The sequence below is a fragment of the Haliotis rubra genome, unplaced genomic scaffold (assembly GCF_003918875.1).
Source record: "Haliotis rubra isolate DU_JTF1 unplaced genomic scaffold, ASM391887v1 Scf13, whole genome shotgun sequence".
Taxonomy (NCBI): domain Eukaryota; kingdom Metazoa; phylum Mollusca; class Gastropoda; order Lepetellida; family Haliotidae; genus Haliotis; species Haliotis rubra.
Window position 1 is genome coordinate 4,011,283 of NW_025765225.1, and position 26,442 is coordinate 4,037,724.

The following is a 26,442-nucleotide window of genomic DNA, read 5'->3' on the forward strand; positions in this document are numbered from 1 at the left end:
ATTAACTGTATCCCAGGTCAGAAACAGAACCACGCGATCACCATATTAGAAACCCTGTTTGAAAACGACAATCTCATTTTTATCAGCATATTACAGATCTTTTCACAGAATATTTCAGCAGTGCAAAAGGTGTTTATATTTGCCAAGTTACTACTACCAAAATTCAATAGCTGACAAAAATAAAACGTGTATGAGCACCACCATATAAGTTTCTAAGAGACTGAGGTGTTACAGCAAACATAGGTCTCATTTGCATCCCTTATCCAATCCCTACACATTTTCAGTGAGGGTAGAAATAACTTTAAAATTGTGTGTGAGTGAGTTGGATAATTATTTTAATGCCGCTTGTTGATTTTTAGCAATACTCCAGCAATATCACAGTACGGGGACACCAGAAATGGGCTTCACACATTGTACCCATGTGAGGAATCGAACTCCAGGTATTCAGGGGGACACCAGAAATGGGACACATTTTCAGACAACTTTGGGGTATTACAGAAATGTTAGATAAAGTGGTCATCATGAAGGTGCTACTGTACATATGTGGAACTGGAAGATTCAACTGTATGAAAATATACCATGTAAGTATCATAAATATGAAGGTGATAACTGTGTGAACATTCTTGTTGTGAAAAACATAGCTCAAGTTGACCCTGTTTAATAATAATCAAAACAAATTGTTAGTTTTACTTCTCTTCGAGAAAACACTTACATCTAAAATTCAGAACAACAAATCCAAAATACATAACCTGGTTCTATCAGTGATTTCAGCAGTATCATTGACACTTGTCATCTGGAACCGTTATCAAATGCCATAGAGTTACATGCATCTATTTACATCCTCTCGCCTATGCCATGAACAAAGCAAAGTGAACAGAATCTCTACAGCAACAAGTAAGGAAGTAAAGCACATCACATAAACCACTACAAGTCACTACAGTTATACTGCAGAAGCTGCAAACCTCATCAACTCATAAGTAATCTAGTCCATCTAGTAATCTGAATTTCATCGACAACAGCATAGTCAACATAGGGTAATACTAAGAGACCAATGTGTTTTGTTTTAAGCCACTTTTAGCAATATTCCACCAATATTACGGCAGGGGACACCAGAAATGGGTCTTCAGCATGACAACGAATGCTTTAACCACTAGGCTACCCCACTGCCTCTGGTATTGTAAGACCACAGAGCCGAAATTAGACCATAAAGACCTATAACTCATCATGAAACTAATTAAGGATGGCATAAGACCACTGTGTAAACAAAGCCATTCTGTAGTGATATTAGCCTACACAATGCTGAAGTATAACCCTGTGTTTGTTTGTTGTTTATTTCAATATTTCAGCTGTATGACACAGTCTGCAAAAGATCGACGCTGGACTAGACATTTCAGTGACTGACAACATTAACACTGATCAACAGTGATAGGCATCAACCTGGTCACCTCTCATCATTTATCATTATCACATTAAGTCCCAAACACTGAAGCATTCGTGAATTATATTAGCTCTCCATATGTCATAATCTGTTTGAATTATGGATTTGATACAGGTGACACTTTAAAATCAAAGCAAAGAATATACATACAAAACTGAGATAAATAAACTACTTCCAACAGCTGAACAAATCAGGTTTGCACAAATAATACACTGTACTGTTTTAAGGAATTCATATGCTCTTCAGTCAGCTGTATTCTGACAGATCAATGGAGTTAAAAACAAAATATCAACTCTTGAGTGTTTTCAGGACATGAGAATTCTTGCACAAATCCAAACCAGGATTCTATGTGCTCAGTGAAAGTTGACATTATCTCCCCTTGTTCAAGGCTGACATCAAGGTGACGAGGAGGAGGTTCGAGATTCGTATATCATCTTGAAGGCCTGAAAAGGTACAAACAAGTAAGTGATACAGGAAATATATCTCATGAAATCTTTATCAAAGTCTAAAAGAATTTCACACAAAGGTATGACGTATTTCTGGAAACAACTAGGCTGGCTAATCAAATTTACAAGATCAGTTACAAATTCCTACAGAAACAATCACACCACGCGAGTCCAATGATTGTGATATGATTAATTGCAGCCCTAAACCAGACACACAATATCATGCAACAATACTTGACTGAATCTCCCTGCAATGATGAAAGCCTGCACTGATGACACACTCAGCGTTATATACCTTCTGCATGGCTGCCACCCACGTCATGCCCTGTTTCTTGTTGCTGCCATCAATCACCTCCATCTTGACTGTCTGACTGTCCTCATAGTTGTCCTTGTACCTCAAAGCGATCCCTGTGCCCATCTTGTTGCCTGGAATGTGAAGGTCAAGGTCAAAGCTGGCCAACCTACAGAGGTAGTTAAAAAGTGTTCATGATGCAATGACAGTGCCCGCATTGAAAATTTAGCCTAAGCTGTAGAGGAACTGAGATAGTTTCATTAATTGTATTGACAAGAATGAACTATGGGGCTTCAAGTTATCTTTATTTTTTTTATGCCTAAAGTAACTGACAATGACAAGACTTCTCAAAAGTTACAAGGTGAGGCATATCATTACAAATTTCCTGAGCCAGAAGTTTAATTTTAAGAAAAAGTTAAAGTCTAATCATGATTGCTTATCCTGTATATATTGATATGCTTTCATCTCCTAACTTGTTCATTGTTCTGGCTCTGAGCATAAATATTTTGCAAATGATACAAGAGAGTCTGCGAGTGAATTTGTTTCAATGATGTTTTGAACAGTACTTCATTTTGTGCTTCAGCTTGTTGAAGACAAGTATGAAGGGAAGCAGATGTCTGATGCTATGAACGTGGTGCTAATATTTGAAGAAACTGATTCCAGGCAAATCTTTGATTCAAAATATAGTAATTCTGTCAATCATGCAAAGGGGAATAACTCTCTACAGTGAATTACGTCTGTTTAGGCAACTGGGCATCCTAAGTAGATAGAGAACAACACATCAGACAAAATGATTATTTCAAAGGAGGTCAATGGGCAACACACAGTGTACTAAAACAAACAAAGTAAACAACGGATGTACATTTAGATATATGACATGAACTAAACATACATATAGGGTAAGAAGTAACTAAAGATGTAATTTGAAATCATTACACGAATGCTGGATATATTATGGCTTAAGGGGTCGTTGTCGGCACGGGTACTACAGATATGTACCTCAGGTACGTTTCTGTATACAGAAACGTACCTTGGCCATAATGAGAATATAGAAACGTACCCTAGGATGATTCCATTCCCATTGTGTCGTATTCTTAACTGGAACTGTCATACTGTTGTATTAGATACATTTGACTGTGTTATGTAAGTAATGAGAGTACACAGTAACGTATATTTTGCGATGCATATGAATACCACTCGCAATCAGTTGAACGGGAATAACTACATGCGGTTTCGGTTTTAGATTGAGGAATATGGACTCGTCCGCCTTTTAGGGTACCGGGTACGTTTCTGTATTTTGACTTTGTTTAGGGTACATATCTGTATACAGAAACGTACCTGGGGTACGTATCTATAGTACCTGTGCCGACAACGACCCTTCAGCTATATTATGAGGAACAAATTGTAATTTTATTTTTATCCTGACTCAAAAGCTGAGGGCCCTCCCAACCATCCCCTCTCACCACTATCTGGCCTCCCTGCAAGCCTCAATGGGGACAGATTTCGAAAAGAGTGACAATATGGCCGCCGGTCACATGGGACATAATGGCGACAAAGGAGGCAAAGGGGCCCTGTTGGGGTGAGTAAACTTTTGACTGTTCTTGGGAACATAAGGACAGAGGTTTCCACTCAACATTTGGAGGGAAAGGGGATAAAGCAATAAGTATGAGTCAGGATAAGGAATAATATACAGACTTTCTTGATACACTGACATGCAAGAAACATGGCAGAAGGACAGTTACGTGTGTTACCACCAACAAACCATGCTCGCACAACATCCAGCAACAAACCTTCCTCATCTGAAGGCAGGAAATCAAGAGAGAGTTGAATCTAACTTTATTCAAACTTCACATTTTTGTGTGTATCTGCCGTAATAAATGTTTACATCTAATCCAAAATTCATGACGATTTAACAGAAATGAATCAAGTTTGCAGGTTACATGAGGACCCGTGTCAGGTAAATAATTTAAACCCTGTTCCTGCATAAACTAGTCGGTTTGATTTCACCATGTGTCTGGTCAAATGTTCTGGTAGTATGATACATTATGTAAATTCATAGAACCAAAATAATGAACCAAACTTACAGTTTATATTTGTTGTTCAATAATAACAGTTAACATAGTTCAGAAGGAGTGCCAGGTTGCATCAGGCTGCATCAGGCTGCATACACATTTGAAACTATGGACCCAATGCATTTTAAACACTGGTTCATAACATTATCTCTACTACATGCCATGTCACTGGATTAACAGTTAATTCACATTCAGGCATTAATGATATATCAGCAAGTGAGTGAGTATGGTTTTATGCCACTTTTAGCAATATTCCAGTTATATCACAAGGGACTTTAGAAATGGGCTTCATACATTGTACCAATGCTGGAAATCGAACCGGATGCTTTAACCATTAGGCTCACTCACTCACTCACTCACTCCACTTTATTTCACTGGATTTATATATCTTCACTATATATATCGGCTGGGCCCAATCATTTTTGTATCTTTAACATGGTCAGTGTCTAGTTTTTGTGTGTTGTATCATAATCAAGATTAGAATCATATTATAACCTGTTCCTTGCAATCAAGATCGGCATAGAATTGCAACATTGATATCTACCTATGTATTGAGAATCATGACCAGGGCTCGATTTAGTGGTTTGTTCCTTGCACTGATGCAACCCAATATTACAAAGTGCAACCTAGTTATTAGTCTAACTTGCACCAGGTGCAAGTCAATTTTTGAGTCGGTAAACTTCTGAATAAAACATCTAAATAATTCAATAGCATAGTTCTTCATTACATATTGCAATAAAAGCAGTGCAACTGGAATCTGGCTGGTGCAACTAGGTTTTTATCTTAGGTTGCACCTGGTGCAAGTAGGTTAATATCTCTTAAATCCTGAATAGCCCTGAACACAATAGATCAGGTCATAGATGGCAATTATCTTGGCTCAGCCAGGTATGACGACGGAGCATGGAATGCACATGCTGCCTACAGGCACAAGGGGTCATCTCAAAGATATTTGGTGCTTTTTTCATGTGTGTTGACTATGTCTCATCTATTGATAAACATCTAAAGTGTCTTTCTTTCATATAGTTTCATATAGTTTATGTTGAGATATGTAAAAGAAGTATGATCGAAAACCATAGAAGATGTAGTATATCTGGCATGACCACCCATCGACAGGACATGTAAATTGTTATGATGTGCTTCATTCTCTATAACTCAGATTATCTTATCACAGCTGATAATAACAATAGCTGTGTGATCACCTATCTGCAACATGTTAGACTCACCTTGAGTATCAATGTCTGTAGTGACAACCTGTACTGAATCTCCGTCAATTTCAAATTGGGCATTTAAAGTTCCAAAATGGATTCTTTTCTTCCTGTCCCTCTCACCATCTTTAGTTAACGTCAGAGTCTGCAAGTCACATACAGATAGATCGAGCCCTGAATGGCAACATCAGGTCCCACACACTACAATGTTCTTACAGCTGTACTGCTCTATACACACAGGAGTCTTCACAGTCGTGTATCCACACACTACAATCACAGTTGCACTGCTCTATACACACCAGTCTAATCAAGACTCCCTTATTGATAACAATATACACATTGGGCCCAAATAGTGGAAATCAAGCAAAACAATACTTCAAACAACACGGTTTTACTTGACATACAAAACTGGAGGTCACAAACAATGAATTTCAAGGGCATCTTACAGATAAGATGAGGGTCATGTTTACCATAAAAATTGTGAAGTGCACTGAACTGTATCAATCTGATCATTTTTTATTCACAGAATCTTTATTTTTCTTGTCACATAATTTTACATATGAGTCTATTCTATAAATGTGTGAGTACTCAAGGGCAGATAGTCGGATACAGCTTTATGAGAAAGGGGGGTAAACAGTTCATTTTCACTCGTTTTCAAGAGAGTTTCAATGGTCATTTAATCAACTTTCAGGACAAAAGGGACGATGCGTACCCCTGCACACATATCCACCCACACACCCCACACCCCTCTGGATCCAGGTATGGTACTAGATTCGTATTTCTGCATCATGTAGCACCCTGAAACAACTTATTCAGTTCTGACTGAAATACTATATAAATATACCTACTGTTCTGTTAATTGATGCTCTTTAACCTATTTTGGCATGCTATTAAGAACTTCACTGTGGCAGTACACAACAATAATGTTTAGCTATGTTCTCTGCAGTATTCCGGCAATATATTGACGAACTTTATGGATAACAACTTCTTTTATTTTGTCAGTGCAACATCGTCTGACTGCATAAGAAGTTGTTATCCATAAAGTTTGAAATACTGTTCTTGCAAACTTCTAAAATGCCACTTAAAGAAATGTAACTGTGGCTGGTATATAAATTACTTTGGACCAGACAAACCAGTGTTTGATCTTACGAACAACATCCTGTGTTGTCAGACAACAATTACACCCATTCAACCACGTCGCACAGCCTGATCACTTGAACTTACATTAAGAAAATGTTGCTGGTGACCAATTTTACCATGGAATCCCAAAGGATGTACTAATATCTAACTATAACAACACTAATCAATTATATCTTGATTCACAAAATGACTCACCTGTGATTGTTGGAGAGTTTACAAAGGAAGGATTCTGAGTTGTCAGAGTTTTCATCCTGGTCCAGCATCAGGAACTGACCTCCTAAAAGGGGGAGATAACTCACAGACATAATATCACTCTTAACTTTCCAGATGTGCAAGCAAAACGGGGTACAGTATAATAGTCAAAAACTTGAAAATTTTAAACCATGTTATCCCACTTGCAGTTTAATGGGAACATATTGGTTTTACTATAACTCAAAAACATGTATTTACCTGTCAGCAGGGTTTTCAGATGTTTATCATAGAATTCATTCTCCTTAAAAGTATTTTCGTAGCAGTTATTGCAGTGCCGCACTGGGTCAACAAAGCACATGCGAGGGAGTGGCAACTTCTTATCACAGCAGGTATTGCAGTAGACCTTCCCACAACGTCGACAGTGATGCTGCAAGGGGAGATAACTCATCAATAGGAGATCAAATCTGGTAGTTGTGAAGTGATATGGTTAGAACTTATACAGTTTTGTAACCAAATTCGAGGCATAGACACAGAACAATGACTAACAAACCTCAATTGTAATATATACGATACAAAACATTAGAAGTTATATTGGTGTAAAAAGTATGAAATTAAAATGAGTGAGTGAGTGAGTTTAGTTTTATGCCGTCCTCAGCAATATTCCAGCTATATGGTGGCGGTCTGTAAATAATCGTGTCTTGACCAGACAATCCAGGGATCAACAGCATGAACATTGATCTACGCAATTGGGATTCAATGACATGTGTCAACCCAGTCAGTGAGCCAGACCACCCGATTCCATTAATGAAAAATGAAAATGACAAACAAAACTGTTCAACTACCAGCTTGTACAGATTCTTTAGCATAACATAAGAATTGGCGTTTTTGTCATATAATACCCAACCCTTCAATCTTTGAAACTTAAAACCAAATGATTCCGAGTTGTAATTCACCTGTAAAGTAAGAGCTCTGAATCAGGATACAAACAGCCATAGTATCACAGCATGTATCAAATCCCAACCCTATCATTACATCACTGTATGAGTGAGTGAGTGAGTGAGGTTAGTTTTATGCCGCACTCAACAATATTCAAGCTATATGGCTGAGGTCTGTAAATAATCGAGTCTGGACCAGACAATACAGTGATCAACAGCATAAGCATCGATCTGCGCAATTGGGATATGATGACATGTGTCAACCAAGTCAGCGAGTCTGACCACCCGATCCTGTTAGTCGCCTCTTACGACAAGCATAGTCGCCTTTTGTGGCAAGCATGGGTTGCTGACGACCTATTCTACCCTGGATCTTCAAGGGTCCACTATATGAATAGTGATGTATAACGGTATAGAGGCAACAATTATCCACAAGGATATAACACCTTTGTGACACCCATGAGCAAGGCTAACAAGCTGAACGAGTCAGAATCAGAGCAAATCTACCGTATATTACCGTCTATAAGCAGACCCCATGGATAAGACGACTCCCCAAACTTGACCCTAAAAATCAGTGTCAAAATGGTATGTTTCGTGCATAAGCCAATCCCCCGCGATGGGGTCCTAATCACGGCAAACACAGACCACAAACAACTGGCAGTTACCAATAATTATAACTTTGGTCCACATTATTCAAAGAATTCACAATCATATAAATTGCACCTACTCACGGATCGAAACGAAGTGTAGTTGACAGAAAATGCATAATATATTTTGTTTCTCTAAATATCATATTGATTGTAGCAACAAACTGGCTTGCTTATTTTACCCCATTCAACAATCATGAACTGATTACAGCCTCGTTTTCCATTGACTGCTAATTTACAGTAACATCGGTAAAAATGTGTGAATTTAAATGGCTTCTGTATTTTACCCCATTCCATGTGCGTACAACTTCTGCTTACTACGTTCATGAGGGTCCGTATAACCTTAGTGTTGATTACCGGTATATATATTTTACATAAAAACTGTAATTACAATTACACAATGTTAGGTTATATTTCTTTGGGTTAAATAATAGTACTCTGTATTATATTTTACTGACAACTGCGTCATAATTCATCCCGTTATATTATTGTGCATGTTTGAACTTGTTCGCTGCTGATTGCTATTTCCGGCTCAAATACACATGGTAATCTTAATCTTTATTAATTTATAGAGCAAAAACTGTAATTAAAATTACACAATGCTAGAAAATATTTCTTTGAGATAAATAATAGTATTCTGTCTTATATTTTACTGATGACTGCATCAGAATTCGTCCCGTTATATTATTGTGCTTGTTTGAACCTGATTGCCGGAAACATGTGCACAGCTGATTGCTATTTCCGGCTCAGATACACACGGTAATCTTAATCCCTGCAAATAATACAATGCCCAGCAAAAACAACTTAAAAGGTAAATAATCTTGTCTAGTGATGTTTAATTGCAAATTTGACATCTCTCCTGACAAAGTCATCTTCTGTTGTTTGTTCACGCGAAGTGATACGATGTTGTTTTCTTACCCCTGGAAAAAAGTTTGACTAAAGCGGAACCCATGGATAAGACGACCCCCTTCTACAGACTGCTTTTTTGGGTCCTCAAAATTCGGCTTATAGACGGTAATATACGGTAGCTCATGAGAATAGGATTCTGTCAAGCCTAAGGCACACAACTGACGCAAAACTGATAAGCTTCAAAGTCGATGAGTGAGTGAGCTGTGTTAGCTGCTTTGAAGAGTATTCCAGTTACATCAAAGCATGTCAGCTTAGTTAATGTGGACAGTGGTCCGAGTAAAGTCTGAAATGATATATGTCTCACAGATTTACCACACTGGCTAAACCCATGAGCAAGGATGGATTTCAAACATAGGTTGTTGGCCTGCGTACCCTGATTAAGAGCACTAGGCTAAGTGTTCGTCACTTGAAGCTAAGAAGGTGAGCATTCTGGTTTTGACTGTAAGAGTGAGAGAGTGAGTATGGTTTTATGCCGCTTTTAGCAATATTCCAGCAATATCACAGCGGGGGACACCACAAATGGGCTTCACACATTGTACCCATGTGGGGAATCGAACTCAGGTCTTCAGCTTGACAAGCTGACACTTTAACCACCAGGCTACCCTACTGCCCCTTGATTGTAAGAAGAATTACTAAAAAACTAAAATTAGAGAGCATGGATATATGCCACTATTGGCAGCATACAAGGAAAATGGGCTTCACAGATAGTATCCAAACAGGAACCGAACCTGGGTCTTCAGAGTGACAAAATCTTTATGACAAGGCAACCCCACTGCCAGAACTAAATATATTCTTAAGTCACAAACAAATGTATGGAAACTAAAACAAATCACCCCAAACAAGGTGAGTTGAATGCCAAATCTAAAATCTGGCTAGTTGTCTGTGACATTGAACAAGTGAGTAAGGAAACTAACCCACTGAATGCCACTAGACCTTCAAATATTTACCACTCACAGGCAAGTTGGCTAGCAGTAATTACTCACTCTGCCATATTAACCATTCATGGTGCTGGAGTAAATATCAAGTCGGTAATAATTGATAGCAGCCTGTTATTTGGTTCATGTAGTGTTCAGTCTGTCTTTTTGCACATTACAATTACATATTTCTGATCTTGATGAAGTAACAAAATTTCAACTTGTTTTGGATTGCAATGTTTAAATGGAATATTCTGCAGCAGATTAATGGTCATCGATCACTGTTGATAAGAACAGTTCTTAGTGATATATCCACTAAAAAGTATCATAAAATATTGACATATCAATATACATGTATTGATTATATTAATTAAGAAACACAGTTTGCTCTACCACCATGTATGGTGTAATAAAGCACACTTTCGCCCTGAACTATTATAGTTAAGCATGAGGATGCTTGAGTGGTTTAACATTATAGTACTGGGCAAAAGTGTGCTTTATTACACTATAAATGGTGGTAGAGCAAACTGTATTTCTTTTCTCAGATGCCAAATTTGATACTTTCTAAGGCTAATTAAGATTAATTTAAGGCAGAAAACAAACGACGGTGTCGGTGACCTAAATTAAGAATCCTTGCACAGGGCTAACTGGCGTGCTGTTCTATTGATGTGTCTGCCCCTTACGTTAAGACGAACATTACTAGAAAAAACGATGAGCACAAGCCTCGAGTGTAGTCACCAAGTAAGAACATTGCATTTATCGCAACGAGAGTCCCATTTACACTGTCCCATACAGTCAATACAATATCCATGTGGATCACTCGCGGAGAACGCCTTTATTACACCGGGAGCATTATTTCCTCTTCTTTGGCTGGTCAACTTTCCCCATGTTGTAGACTAAGTTGAAAACGTTGAGCAAATCAAAATACGTCCACACTCGTATGCGACAAGAAAGAAAATGATGATTAGGAGATAGTCATGTGGGCAGCTAGTGGTGCATGCATGCTTTGCATGAGAGCTAGGAAGCTGTCTTATAATGAAGGTAGCATGGAGTGCTTGGGCGGATGGACAAGAGGGAAATTTTTTACATCGTTCCACTCAGTGTCGAATCAAGAGAGAGAAGTGCATACCGTGAGATAGGATAAGTTTTAAAATATTATTTTGACAAGTGATTTTTATTTTTTATTTTTTTCCCTCCTGCCTTTAGGTTTTCTGAGGACAAAAATCCATAAAACAAGAAATAAAATTAGTCTGGCCTTATACTACAATGGAGTTTTCTGATGATATCTCTTATAACCACATGTTCAACCATTCATCATCTGACATCCCTAACAAAAATCAATCAAGAGCTTCAACCCACCTTTTGATAATATTACCCAATTCCAAATAGTTTGCTCAAATTTGTATTGCTTGATATTTTTGAGTGAGTGTTTGGAAATTAAATTAAGTTGTTTCTCCCGGACATCAATTTACCCTTCAATACTTAAAGGTCACATGCAACGTAAAACACAACTTTGCAGATTCTGATACCCTTTCAGTATGGACTTACCGAAACAAATCATCAAAAATGCAAATTCAGCTTATAAAGTTGAAAAATAATGCGATGAAAAAAAACGCGCGAAATCGGAGTTCAAACGATTCACTAATTTTCCCCCCGACTTTTCGGGGGAAAACTGGTTTCAACAGCTGGGCTGCGCTCATAGCACGTGCGCAGTGAAATAGGTTCGCGCAACTTGGAAGCGGGCTGTCCGGTGAATACTCGGTGAAGGCTTTGGTGTGAGCTCTTTTCCTAATGTTTTGTTGATATCTCACAGGCGCGAGCTTTTTATATGTTATTATAGTAAATAAACTGTTCATATAATTTCATTTGTCTAATTCACCACACGTTCTTCTTACCCAGTCACTTTCTCAGTTCAATACTTAAAAGCAATGTCATTATTTAGCGTTGACAGAATTTCTAACTGTGATATAGATATGTCGTTGACACAGACAAAACTCAATGTCTTGTTTTATTGACACCTGTGTGTCTGCCTGCCTGTCTGCTAATGACAATATTCAATACACAACTGCGATCACTGACCACATGCAATTTGAACTTAACACCAATCAGGCTATACACTATAAACAAAACGCATTGATTTATGGCCCCAGTTCGGTCTCTGTCACATTATGTAATTACACAGACAGGCAGGTGTGATACTTGAACACATGACATGTTATGATGTCTGTTGATTGCAAAATGTTATACACAAAAAATGAGCATGTATTTACAAAACCCAACATCTCTATATATACACACACAATGAGCCGTGAGGGCATCTGCAAATGAACCAGCCGTTACACTTGAGTGCGCACCCACCCGCTCTGACTGGGTTCGGTATGCCGGCCGCTTCGTTTCTTGGGAAGTAAACCCAAGTACACAATATTGCACTTTTGATTTGCAATTGTACGCTTATAATTTTGTTTATATGTTTTTTTCATAACCAGCAATGTATATTATATGTCATGAATAAGTGATAATTGTGTTTTAATTATGTTGCATGTGACCTTTGATTGATGACATGAAAAAATTATTTTTGTGCTTTTACCAATAATAAATAAATCACCTAATCAACAGGATCGACTACCCCAAGCCTAAAAACACATAAAACTATGAAAGTATGATATTTGTAAATGGTGCATCAGACCCTTCCCTCCCATAACCCCTTCCAGAAGTCTCAAGAAATTAGTTTTAGAATTGACTGTGTACATAGGTTCCTCACCAAAATCACCTTGGCAGGCAAAATGGAAAATATAATTCACGGAGAATGAACAAAGTTTTTGTAAACTTTTTAAATCACAAAAATATAGTAATGTTGAATGTGATGCTATGAATACTTTTTTTTACAAAACTGAAGAGAAATTGTAGCACGGCATGTTGACAAGAAATCCTATTTGGTTGAATGAGGGACCACATTGTGTAGAATTGCAAGCCTGACACTGAGAAGTATGGACATAGGTTTGAAGCTTACTACAATAGGGGGTTTATGCACTACATCCCGATATCAAATTTTCAAGATTAGACTCATGGTGACGAAAAACAATTATGTACCAAAGCCTATTCGTCTCCCCTCGCCGCCATCTTTGACGATTTGTATGCCATTTTGGGATGCTATGACTACCGTGTTGGGATGCTATGAATGCCGTTTTGTAAGCTCGCCGACCGTTCTCGCGCGCTCTTGTAGCTGATACGCGAGTTTTGTTAACACTGATAACACTGGTGTACCTGTACCTACTAGACTTGTGAAATCATTAACGATTAGTACTAACTCTTTTTCAATATATTCTCTAGTGTCTGGGAGACACACTTCACACTATCAAGCATCATCTAGTGTCAGAGGGTCAGTAGGGTAGCCTAGTGGTTAAAGCGTCTGCTCTTAATGCTGAAGACCTGGGTTCGATTCCTCACATGTGTAAAGCCCATTTCTGGTGTCCCACACCACGATATTGGTGGAATATTGCTAAAAGCGGCATAAAACCAAACTCACTCACTCACTCATTAGACACTGACTTTTGTCTCATTGATTTCACATAAAACAATCGTGACTTTATGTATAACTGTAAAATGAGTCAGCAGGCACCAGTGTGAGTTCACACTGTGAGCAGGTGAGAATCTCTGTTGTAGCACTCTGAGCATGTGGTGAACACAGTAAGTCTCACTGTCATCTCACCAGTTCACCTCTTTCATGTCCAGCAGGGGGCACTGTCTTATCACAGATATTAATACAGAATAATTCTCCTTATTCATGTCGCAGATTTATGTATGTGCTTTTAACACAGAGCAATAGTAACAGTCATTGACTTTAGCCTCCACCTTGAAGACAGAAAATCTTTTGCTCTGATAATACACTAAGAGAGAAGTCTAAAAACAGAGTGTTGAACCCATGACAATACAAGTTCAGAATAGTTTTTGGCCTAGACTGTGGTAGTGCTATTACAAAAGGAAATGGGTGTTACAGATGCCCTTGAAGATCCTGGTTAGAATTTTATTCTCCATACTTGTCAGAACCCATACTTGTCGCAAGAGGCGACTAACAGGATCGAGCGGTCAGCATCTCTTATTTGGTTGACACATGTCATTGCTTCCCAATTGCATAGATTGATACTCATGCTGTCGATCACTGGATTGTCTGGTCAAGACTCGATCATGTACAGACAGCCGCCATAGAGCTGGAATATTGCTGATTGCGGCAACAACGAAGATAGGGTGTTACAGATGGAAGTAAAACAGCCATAAATGGACCGAGGTGTCTCAGCATTCATTTCCCATGTCAAATGCCTCATGCTATGATATTTATAGACATCTTCATGCTTTCACAACTAGGTTACCAGTTTCACATCTTGTACTTTATGAAACAGTGAACAGGAATGTATGGGTTGTCATATCAGTGTTCATCTTAGCAACATAACTGATGCCAGTCAAGCAAAATGTCTCCCTCTTTCTTTCAGTTCAGGAAATAATCAGCAGGTATTATTCAAATAAGAACACCAATATTCTATATGTTATGCAAAAATTGTTGGACTAAGAAAATGTTTTAGCACAGAGTGTCTATAACACGTAACTCTGCACTCACAGCAACAAGAGGCAATATGTACTTAACTGTATTTACACCCTACATCATCACTTGAATATCCTTCATCATAATTTAAACTTAAACATAACGACATTACTTTTCATGTTTTATTGACTTCTACCTCTAGTTTGACCCATCAGTGTTTCGACTTCAGCTTCTGACTGTGATAAGCATCAGAATTTAGTCACTTTAATAAATGCTTCGAAAACAGGAAGACAACATTAAATAGAAACAGGAACTTCATTCAATATTGTGCTTATCACTGACTCAACCTGTTTAAGATTAAGCATATTACTCATCCTGTTACATTGCTAAGTAACATGTTTGACATGGGTGAAATGGCAACTGAAGATGAAGACAATATGAAATATTCAACACTTTGACAGTACAGACAATATTACACATAATAACAATAAATAGCAGATTGTGTATGACATACCCTTCTCTTCATGAAATCAAATTTGGCTTGACAGTTTCTGTTCATGCAGAATCCCATCTGCAAAAAGATCAAGAATGCAAGATGTAATCATTTGGCAATTAACAATAGTCACAATTTTCATCCCAAAGCTACGAAAATATTTTAAGTGAATATAAGGCCAGACCAATTTTATTTCTTGTTTTACGGATTTTTGCACTTTCATTTGAAACTCTTTACTCAAACATAGGAAGTTTTAAGCATTAAAACAAAAAGGAATGTTCAAAATAATTTTCTGGAATCTCAGTACAGGAAGTTACTGAACATGCTGAACCCTCTTTTCAACATATTGACATTTCAATATCATACAGTAATCAACTTACATAAACTTTATTCCAACCATCATTCATCAAGTTTACAGCAATAAAGCATGAAGCATAATTCAGCATTGATTGTAATCTGCCTGGGCTTCCTGCATCCCCAGAGGTATTTTGAACTTGCTGGACACTTTTCAAAGTTGAATCTAACTCATGCAGATTAGACAACCTTGTCTACAATTTAATGTGATGAGAGATGCAAAAATAAAGGGCCATTTCATTGATGGTTCTGGGTGTTAACAAATGATGCACATTTAGTCAATTCAAAATTCAAATCTCAAAAACCTTACAATAGAGCTCAGTACATAAGAGACAACTAACCAAGAGCACAGAAACAATGGTTCGGGTCATGTTTTGACTCCAGGCAAATTGAGTGAGTTTAGTTTTACGCCGCACTCAGCAATATTCCAGCTATATGGCGACGGTCTGTAACTAATCGAGTCTGGACCAGACAATCCAGTGATCAACAACATGAGCATCGATCTACACAATTGGGATACGATGACATGTGTCAACAAAGTCAGCGAGCCTGACCACCTGATCCCGTTAGTCGCCTCTTACAACAAGCATGGGTTACTGAAGATCAATTCGAACCCGGATCTTCAGAGGTCAAGGCAAATTGAAGAGAAACCTTGTGTGTTTCCTGTACAAATGAGATACAAGATACTGATTTCAGCTTGATGGATTAGAAATCAATGTTTATCAAAGTCCAAATTACAACAAAAATGTCTCAACTCATGAAACCAAATATTCTCCTTAGTACCCAGAGTTCCCTGCAACCAGACAAGTGCCTCTGATATACTCTCATCTTAAACACACCATTCAAGATATTGCATATCTTAGTTTTGTGCTAAGTCTTAGCAAATAAAACAAAACATGTGAAGAAATAGAATCGGCCATAATATACTTTCACTGAAAAAGTACCCTAAAACATGAAAAACTATTTCCAGTTGTATATATATTGGTTACACTTGTTGTATGACTCCACATGCTGTCATTGGAAAGCATTTGATGTGTAAAGCTACCTTCTCAAGCAGCTGTCACAGCTGACATAGCATCTCTATATAACTACACAAAAGAGTATATAAAGTGCACTGAAAGACTTGCATTACTCATCTGTTCTTACTTCAGAATAAGAATGTTAGTTGAGAAACAAGAGAAAGGTCTGATCACGTCAGAGAGAAGTAAGGTCACTGCAGCGGATTCTTCTCTCATTTGACAAAGTGAGCAGAGTAAGTAAGCTCCGGGTTATCGACTACTGTCTCCAAGCAATGATTTAAAACGGTAGTGATTCTAGTCCTTTAATGTTTTGCTATTCTCAATGCACAAGTATGTCAGAAAGGCAACCATAATCATTTACAGTATTTGATATATACATGATGACATAGTGAAAAGTTATTTTTAGCAGAAAACTCAAAGAATATACCTAACTTGAGTTTGGCCCTTTAGTTTTTAATACATTTGCAACAGTCGGCACTCAACACTGACAACAGTCAACTGACACCCTCCATTAAAATGACAGCACTGAAGTTCGACTTCCAAATTTACTACTTTAAACGTTCAGTTTCCATGAAACAACGATGCTTTGATGTAATCGATGATGACTGAACATGGTTTCCACAGACGCAAACCCTGTAAATGAATGTCCCTTTTACTGTTTACAAACACACTTGTGAAAGTGGCCGAAGTGGGTGTGGTTCACTGACATTTGAGACAACAGTATTGTCCGTTGTAACAGTAGCAAGATTTCTAGCAAAATTAGTCTTACGTCTGCATCCGGGATCCATTGAGGTTCTGGTAACGTAAATGGACTGGTGTCATTTGCATTCATGCAAACCATACGCAAACCACTGTGGGAACGTACAAGTTTCTTTTCCCCAGTCGCCGCCATGTTTTCCAGGCTCTAATTTCCACGAAACTAATGTTGTACGAGAGAACTGCCCAGGACGTCAGCTGGATAGCGTCATATGATTCTCAGATATAGAGGGATAATCAAAACACTATTTGACTGCATTTGTTGACCATTATTGAAATATGACAACATGTTGTGCTTTATACTTACATCCATGGATATGATATGGTATGGGTTGGTCTGTAGGGAGTAGCTGTAATAGGTTACATTATTTGGATACACGAACCTTTCATTATTTGTTATTTTAACCATTGAAAACAAATTAATAATAAGGCAATTAAATGAGTGCAATGGATATGTAAACATGTTTATTTCTTAATAGGACAACGGCCAACATGAAAAATACATTTAACATACTTTCAAAAGCGCATTGCCAACATCCGCCTCCCCCCACCCCCACCAAACCCCCTTACAAAGACATTTCGTGACAGCAGACAGCACTAGAAAGAAGATAAACATTCATGGATAACTCAAATTATAGTTTTGCTTTACCTGAAATATATGATAAACAAATTTAGCTAAGTTTAAGGTTAATACTTAAACTTTGGTTTGTAAAAGATTTATAACTTTATATGTCACGATAATTTAAAATTGAAAAGGAATCCCCATGAGATGGGATATTCAGAACCTGACCCCGAGGTAAATCGAGACTTCCTTCATTTAGGATGTATTACAGGAAGTGTTGGGCCGATGAAATACTCAATGGGTCGGTGTTTCCTATATATTGTTGCGTAGGTGATGAAGGAGGTAGATTTTCCTAGTTTGGTGAGGACCACCAGCACGGATCCAGACCAGAGAAAATCTAGACTTGCTTCAATGACAGATTATATACTAAAGGATCCATTGACAACGACATTAGAATCTATATCGAAACGTCGCATAAACAGAGTGAAGAAATTGTATATCAAAGCAAATTTCCTCATTCTTCAATAGGGCATCATTACCCCTTTCACCCACCCCTTTCTGCAATGCGAAATTGCAGAAAGGGGTGGGAGGAAGGGGAAATAATGCGGTTCAGGAACTTTGAGACAGACTATAATGCTTTCCAGACTCGAATGTTTATAGGCCAGCGCCATAGAGGACTCTGTGTTATCCGGGAGCGGTGGTTTAGCCTAGTGGTTAAATCGTCACCTAGACTAATGCTTAGTCTCTGAATATATATAATTTTGATAGTAACAAACAAGCCCATTTAAATTGAAAAGGAGCCCCAGGGAGACCAGAGATTCAGAACCTGAACCTGAGGAAATATAGACTTGCTTTATTTAGGGCTTTAGCACTGCAGAGAGAGCTTGGCATTTGGGAAAATAATGTGGTTCAGGGACTGTGAGACAGACTAATCGTCACCCTGAAGACCCGGGTACATGTGTGAAGCCCATTTCTGGAATATTGTTAAAAGCGGCGTAAAACTAAACTCGCTCACTCACTCACTCACTTTCTCACTGTGTTATCCGACACAGATCGGAAAAAGCAGGGCTTCCAGGAGACACCCGCGTGATTCGCCGAGGTAGTCTGTAAACCAGCAAATCAATTACGGAAGCAATTAATGATTAACTCTGGTGTTGCACCAAAATGAAATGTTAATTGGTACATTGTATCGTTTAATCCTTGTTTATTAAAGGTTGTATGCCAGAGACCATGCTGTGCCAGAATCAAAATTTACAGTCGGATAACACAGAGTCTACCGTGCTAATAGCAACAACAAAATTTGACAGGTGGACGCGATTACGGAGCAGATACCGGTAGATATATCAAGTATAATCCAAGGAATGTAATGACGTGAAAAACGTTGCCGTTCGGAAAGTAGTATAAGAATCATTTCCTTTGACATTTCTCCGCTAGAGGGCTTGTAACCAAATGCAGTCTTCATGTGATGAAATGATAAGTGGTTGTACACGATAATTTCGTCGTTTGTTTGTTCAAAACTGTTAACAATGTGTCGTATCCAAAGCGTCTATATCTTGGCGTTTTTGTACATTCAAAGTGGAACGTGTCAAGGTAATTTACTGAATCAATTTAGTGATGCACTATTGGTGTCACTTGGCCACCCCGGGACAGACGCCGACGAAAGAACTGCTATATGGGGTCCTACAGTCAAGATTTGTCCCTACCGAGAACACCACCTTCATAAATCCTATTCCAGATTGTGGTGGCCGATTACCCCTTATATTTTCTTGAGATGTATATCATTTACAAATATTTCCAGTGGCAGTTGGCTTCTGAAAGGTAGACGAGAGCCCCGATGAGACCCTAACAGTGACAGCATCGCTTACTGAAAAGTTGAGATCGATATATACTCCTAAATATGAATACTGCAATCAGGATGCTTCTTGTTGAGACACGCACATGAGTATGTTAAAGATTGTTTACATTGCAGTTTTACAAGGTATCTTTATGTCTTAATTTTACAGATACATGACAATATGATTAAGCATACTTTGTAAAGTTCTAATTTCATGTTTCCTTATTATGAATATTGATAAGTCTCCCCAGCTCATCGATTATCACTGATGCAAGCAAGATCAATCGATTTGACCAATTATTTGATCAATCGCTCCTGTACTACCTGCCGTAATTTATTTAGTTCGTTTGTGTAGGCGTGAGGGAGGTAGGGTAGCCTAGTAGTTAAAGCATTGGCTCGCAACGCCGCAGACCCGGGTTCGAATCCCCACATGTGTACAATGTGTGAAGCCCATTTCTGGTGACCCCTGTCGTGATATTGCTGGAATGTTGCTAAAAGCGGCGTAAAACCAAACTCTCAGTCAGTCAGTTGTGTAGGCCTGCGTGTTTTACATGATTACTAATTTGACCCAATGAAATAAAGGAAGGATCAATTTAGTTCTGTCCAAGGATTTGTGGCGTCAGCAGTTATCATAGGCTTGGAGGATTTATCTTATTCACATTGTATGTTTCAGTGTGATTTTGTGCACATACTTCATAGAAAGATAACATTAATTTTGTCTTCATGTATACTGTTCAGACTGTTGAAAATGAAAAGCTATTACTCTCTTGGCAAATTTCAATGACAACAGTCTCTAACTCATTTTTCAGACTGTACTTTCTTTTGGACTGATATTTGAGTTATGGAAATGTACAACAGTATTTCACTTATTACACACAAGATGTTGTAGATGTACAATATGAGCAAAATAATGTTTTCAAGCACACCGTTACCATAACATGAGTATTTAGTGTAAGGTGCTAAATCATATTTTCCAATGTACAAATAGGTTCACACCCTTGAATAATACACTGATCATCAATATCAAAAGGTTTTTTTTTCAAAAACAATAGATTGAAAAAAACAACCTTTACAATCTGAAGAATGTCGTAAGAGACTGTTGTCATTGAAATTTAGAAAAAGACTATGTTACAAAAAGATCAGAGTGCGACTATGACAGTGTAAAACTGTGTGCTTTGCCCGTGATGGAATACTGATGTCACCATGTGCAGAGTACCGCTAGTAGAAGACACCTTTAAAAACAAGCTGTAGAAATCTGGCACTGTACAACATGTCAGCTAACTATCATTGAAACCTGAAGTAAACAGGTTGCCAGGCTGTTTCTACGTACGTTTCTGGTAATAAAATTATGACAGGAGTTTATCAATAACAATGGATTAATAGCAAATAGTTTTAAAAATCTCAAGAAAATCTGAGGGTAATCAACCACCACAATCTGAATAGGATTTATGAAGATGGTGTTCTAGGCTGCAATTTAGGTTCACATCTTCACTGTAAGACCTCATTGCAGCTCTCAGGGACGATAGACATAGGAATTGTTTTCAGTTGCTATTTTCGTATGTTATAATAGCCAGGTGACTTAGGTGATTGTGCCTTGACTGTCAGACACATTCACAGCTGTCAGTCATTCAATCAATCTGACATAGTACATAGATAACACTAACTTGGCCCAGGTAGTCAAAAATATATTGGCTGTAAGAATATAAACTGAAAATATATGACATTCATGAACATATAATCCAATGACTTAGTCTCCTTGGGATCAGTAAATGAGGACTTTGACTATGAGATTTTGCATGGTGCAAAACTTTGTTGACTATGAAATTGCTGTTCATGATGTCAATCACTGGGTTGTCTGGTCCAGACTCAGTTATTAACAGACTGACATCATTCATCTAGAAAAGTTCAGTGAGCTTCAGTATTTGTGATTGTGTCCTGTCTTTAAGAAATCTGCTTTTCAGTCTTGTCTTGCCAACTATGTATTGAACATATGTGTTCTAATGAACTGTTATTTAATTCGCTGACAGAATGGAACTGGATAAAGGGAGACAATTCCATTGGAACATTGTCCTCATCAAATGGCCCAGGTGCTCGCAGTGGCAGCAGTGTTTGGACAGATGAAGATGGCATCACATGGTTGTTTGGAGGCAAGGGTTTCTCTGATATTGATGAGGGCAAGCCAAAACTCCTCAATGACCTATGGACCTTCAACAATCAAGACAGAAGATGGAATCTTGTTCATTCAGGAACTGTTAGTGAAGCTGCTTCTGACAACGTGGCTCCATCACCACGGCAGCAAGCAGCTGCATGTGGTTTTACAAAAATATCAATGGTTGTGTTTGGAGGTCTTGATGAGGAGGACAGTGGGATTGGAGATACTTGGGTATATAACATGCAAAAGAGGAAATGGCTACCATTACCTGAAATTTCTAACTTCACTTCGAAAACTGATAACACTTCTCTGGAAATGCCATCTGCACGTGGTGACATGGCTTCATGGTGCATGCTGGACAGGATGTATGTGTTTGGAGGAATGGATAAAAGTAATCAGATTTTCAATGACCTTTGGAAATTTTCTCTCAAAGATTTAGAATGGTCAGAAGTTATTCATCCCAACAAACCAGCAAATCCAAATACTGACTCTGATCATTACCCTATGGGTCGAAATGGACCAACGACATGGAAAGGCAAGGACGGTAATCTTTTTATGTTTGGAGGGAACATATTAGGTACTAATGTACGCAGTCGGCATTTGAATATGGGGTATACATCAGATATGTGGAGATACTTATCTCACAATAACACATGGGTCTTTCAACATGGGTACAGATCTAGTTGCCATCCAGCAATGTATGGGCGGAAATATGAATTCTCCTCAGTGAACATCCCAGGGTGTAGACGGCGAGGAGCAGCATGGATGGACACAGGTGGGAGGCTGTGGTTGTATGGTGGTGATGGAACAGATATGTCCTATCCATCTGTGTTCCATTCATCAAAACTCCTAGCAGATCTCTGGCTGTTCAGAACATGGGATAAGGTATGGTTCTGGTTTGGAGGAAGTGACAAAGGCGACGCAGAACCGAAGTACTTCTGGAAGAACTATGCTGGTGGAGATGCTCTGCCTGGGGGGAGATATGAACCTATTTTCTGGACCGGAGCAGATAACACCTTCTACCTATTTGGAGGCCTTGGACACGATGGACATAATCATGATGGCTACTTGAATGACCTTTGGGTGATGGATGTGGATTACCTCCTGGAGCATAATGGAGTTCCAGCAGGTGCTCTTATGCTGTATCTGCTGATGGCCCTTGCTCTTGTTCTCACCATGGCTGGAATCTTCCTTTATGCACGAGACAGAAAAGGACCTTCCATTTGGAGTCGTCTCAATAATGATGTCAAATACAGCCAGCTAACAACAACAGGAGATTAGATAGAATGTTTAATTCTAGGTTTTTGGCTAAGAATTATAGTAAATGTGATACACCTTCAGGTGGATGAAAACAATTTGGGCATGCACCATGACATCGGACATGAGGTCAAGACATTTAGATGTGAAACTGCTATTGTCATCAAGCTTCAAAACAGAGTTCCAGCTAATTGAAATTCATTATTTGTAATGCGAAGGATAATATTTACTAATGTCTTAGAATTGACTCTTCCAGATTTGTATTTCGGGCATCCATGTAAGCATGTATGGATAGAAATTAACACAACATAGTTCACCCTAATGTTAAACTTCAGTGGACATAGATTTTGAAGCATTGACGTCTTCAGTCTGTGATATGAGTAAACTTTTAATATGATTAGTTTCCCACATGGCTTTCTTGATGATGGAATAGTTATTGTCATCTCACAAGTAAAGGCTTTTCTGCATCTTATTATTCTGCTGAATTCCTCATCCTTGAAGAAGTCAACATGGAATTGTGCAGAACCCTTGTGGCTGCAGAGTTATAGATCTTTCCAAAGTACAATCTAAGCCTTTTGCATACAATAATTCAAATATCAAAGATAACTACTACCTTTTGTGTGTCTCACAGACATGTACTGTGTATGCTAATCTGTCAAACCAGAAATGCACAAAAATCAATATAACTGAAAAAAGCAATCGAAAGGCATTAATGTAAAAGGATGGATTCCAAATGTGTAAATGTACAAAGTATGTCGTCTCTGCACTTGTGTTTTAACAACAAACATTTCTCATTCCATGATGAACACACAGTAATCCAATGGCCTCCGGAATTTATTATGTTCAGGGTGAAATTCTTTGATAAAACACCTTTAGGGACGTGATATCTGCTACTGGTGTCCCTGACTAGGTTTGGGGATCAGCTGAGTGGAAGTATGTTTCATTAAAGATATTGTAGATGGCTTTTTAGGAAATGTTGTATTATTTTTGTAATCCATCTTCAGGTTAAATAACCAAGCTGATAATGCTTCACATATCACACTGAACATGCTGAAGAACGGCACACCGTCTCCTTCACTTGGGTATTTGCTGTAGTGTTAAACATCGCTTAAGACTATTTTCACAGCTTTGGGTGTTCATGGTAACAGTTGCTTAACCTGTGAAATACGATGCTTATTGGTTATATAATATCAGTTTATCAGAGTAGAATACTGCATTATTTGTTGACCCTGTTGACCATAGTATAATCATTTACAATCATAATCAAATGATAATACATTGTGTAGTTGTTGTGTTTTCTATTTGTATCTTTATTAGAACAAAATATGCGTCTCCTTTTTTATATTAATTTTTATTTTGAACAGTTGAAACCATATTGTTATGCAAATATATGTATTGTCCTCATATTTTGTGCTCCCTAATCATTGTAGTGTGTGGAAACAGGCTTCCTCTGTCCATCCACTGTGATTTGTGTCTAAAACACCCAAGCCAAGGGTGATGCCTGTTTTGGATAATTTTCCTTATGTGTCATTATTCCCGACATTTAGAGCAAGCATTGCTTTTATATCAAACACCATTTTGAATATATATACATGAACTGGTCAGTCTCTGCCATACAGTTTTAGTCAACCGCTCTGAACCTAGCTGTAACCATATAGTAGCAGCATTTTAAGTAGATTTTAGTATCACAAAGTGGGCTTTTAGGAGCTGAGCTTACTCGACCAAACATAATTTTAATACCTACAACTTCAGATTAGTGCTTTTTACAGACTGGGTTATGCAAGAACACACACATGGGCCTAGGGCTGTGTACAACTTTTAAGGTCGGTGATGCTATTTTTGAAACAGTATGGAACTGATGTGATGGCAAATATACATGACTCTATTCTTCATGGTTTCTTTGTGCCCTCAGTGATACATACATGTGAACCGGGCGCAGTGGGCGAGCTGGCTAAGGCGTCAGGCTAGTGATCCAGCGAGCTTGAGGTGACGGGATCGAGCCCACCTGTGACCAGGTGTAAAAATCCTTGGAGTCAACTTTGTGTGCAGACTCTCTCGGTGTTCTTTAATGTTCTTTAACTGTAGGGGCGGTGGGGTAGCCTAGTGGTTAAAGCGTTGGCTCGTCACACCGAAGACCCGGGTTCGAATCCCCACATGGGTACTATGTGTGAAGCCCATTTCTGGTGTCCCCTGCCGTGATGTTCCTGGAATATTGCTAAAAGCGGCGTAAAACCAAACTCAGTCAGTCTTTAACTGTATGTTACAGGCCATATAGTTTTCCTGTACTGCATATAACATTCTATGAAGAGTTCTGGAACAGTATTTTGCAAGACGTGTATTTGAATGTTCGGTCAGTGGAATTGAAAATAAAATTAGCTATGTGAACTGCTTTGGCCAAGTTTAGTACATTTGTTGTGGTCATGTAATACCCTTGAAAGCATTTTCCTCATTCCTAGCAGAATGTCAGCATCCAAACACATGGATGAAAGTCCTTTTCATAACCACAGCGTTAAAAGTTAAAGGTTTAGAGGTCATCAGGGATTACTCCCCATCCCTCTTAAGTTAGAACTCTGAAGATGATTTTGACTGTTTATGAATGTTAGTGTAATTGACTTTTTTGCACCTTGCCTGAAGCTGGTGGTAGATATAGGAGAGGAAGCTGTAGTGTATAGGCTGATTATACCTCAAGATGCCTTACTGCATAAATCTAACAGCAGGGTGTTACCTTGACCAAGGCAACTAGGAGACCAAATGACCTCTAATTAATGTCAAGGATCCTTGGAGGAAATATGAGGGTTATGTAACAGATTGGATTTCATGGTACTGTAAGAGTTGATAATTACATGTACTCAGTACTTTATTTACATGACCTTTCTATTTCTTGTCAAGAATTGTGTACAGTGAATATTATTGGACATTCCTTTGGATGGAAAATATATTTTCTCTGCATCTGTTCTGCACATTTGTGCATGTGTAGGGAGACATGTACTTTGTTTTTCTTCCTGTTGATAACTTTCACTGGTTGCAAATATTGTAAAGTGGGCAAGAAACACCGAAGAAAGTCATACATCTGTCTTGGAACAAATTTCTGATAACTTGTCAAAGAATATATTATACTCTACCGTACATAATAGTTGACAACAGCAGGCAATGGCAAAGTGTATTCTTCCAGTGTGGATTTTGATAGCATATACTCATGGAAACAAATAAGGGAACACATGAAAGTACAAGTGTTCCTTTATTCTTTTCCAGGTTTTTTCACAAGGTATGTATTGCACTGTAGGTGAAATT

General features: G+C 38.3%; 2 protein-coding genes across 2 annotated transcripts; one reads left to right on the plus strand and one right to left on the minus strand.

Annotated features, from left to right (window-relative positions):
- Window positions 1-1,122: 1,122 nt before the first annotated feature.
- Window positions 1,123-17,490, minus strand: LOC124267231 (zinc finger FYVE domain-containing protein 21-like). The gene is made up of 9 exons (XM_046702147.1): window positions 17,360-17,490; window positions 15,239-15,295; window positions 7,044-7,212; window positions 6,789-6,870; window positions 5,594-5,598; window positions 5,472-5,504; window positions 3,967-3,975; window positions 2,180-2,310; window positions 1,123-1,881 (listed from the first exon to the last, which is right to left on the minus strand). The coding sequence occupies exons 1-9, from the start codon at window positions 17,480-17,482 to the stop codon at window positions 1,834-1,836; spliced, it is 657 nt and encodes a 218-aa protein (XP_046558103.1). The 5' UTR covers window positions 17,483-17,490; the 3' UTR covers window positions 1,123-1,833.
- A 1,845-nt stretch (window positions 17,491-19,335) lies between these two features.
- On the plus strand, window positions 19,336-23,592 carry LOC124267190. The gene is made up of 2 exons (XM_046702104.1): window positions 19,336-19,498; window positions 21,770-23,592. Exons 1-2 carry the CDS (start codon window positions 19,435-19,437, stop codon window positions 23,173-23,175), a joined length of 1,470 nt encoding a protein of 489 aa, XP_046558060.1. The 5' UTR covers window positions 19,336-19,434; the 3' UTR covers window positions 23,176-23,592.
- Window positions 23,593-26,442: the final 2,850 nt, after the last annotated feature.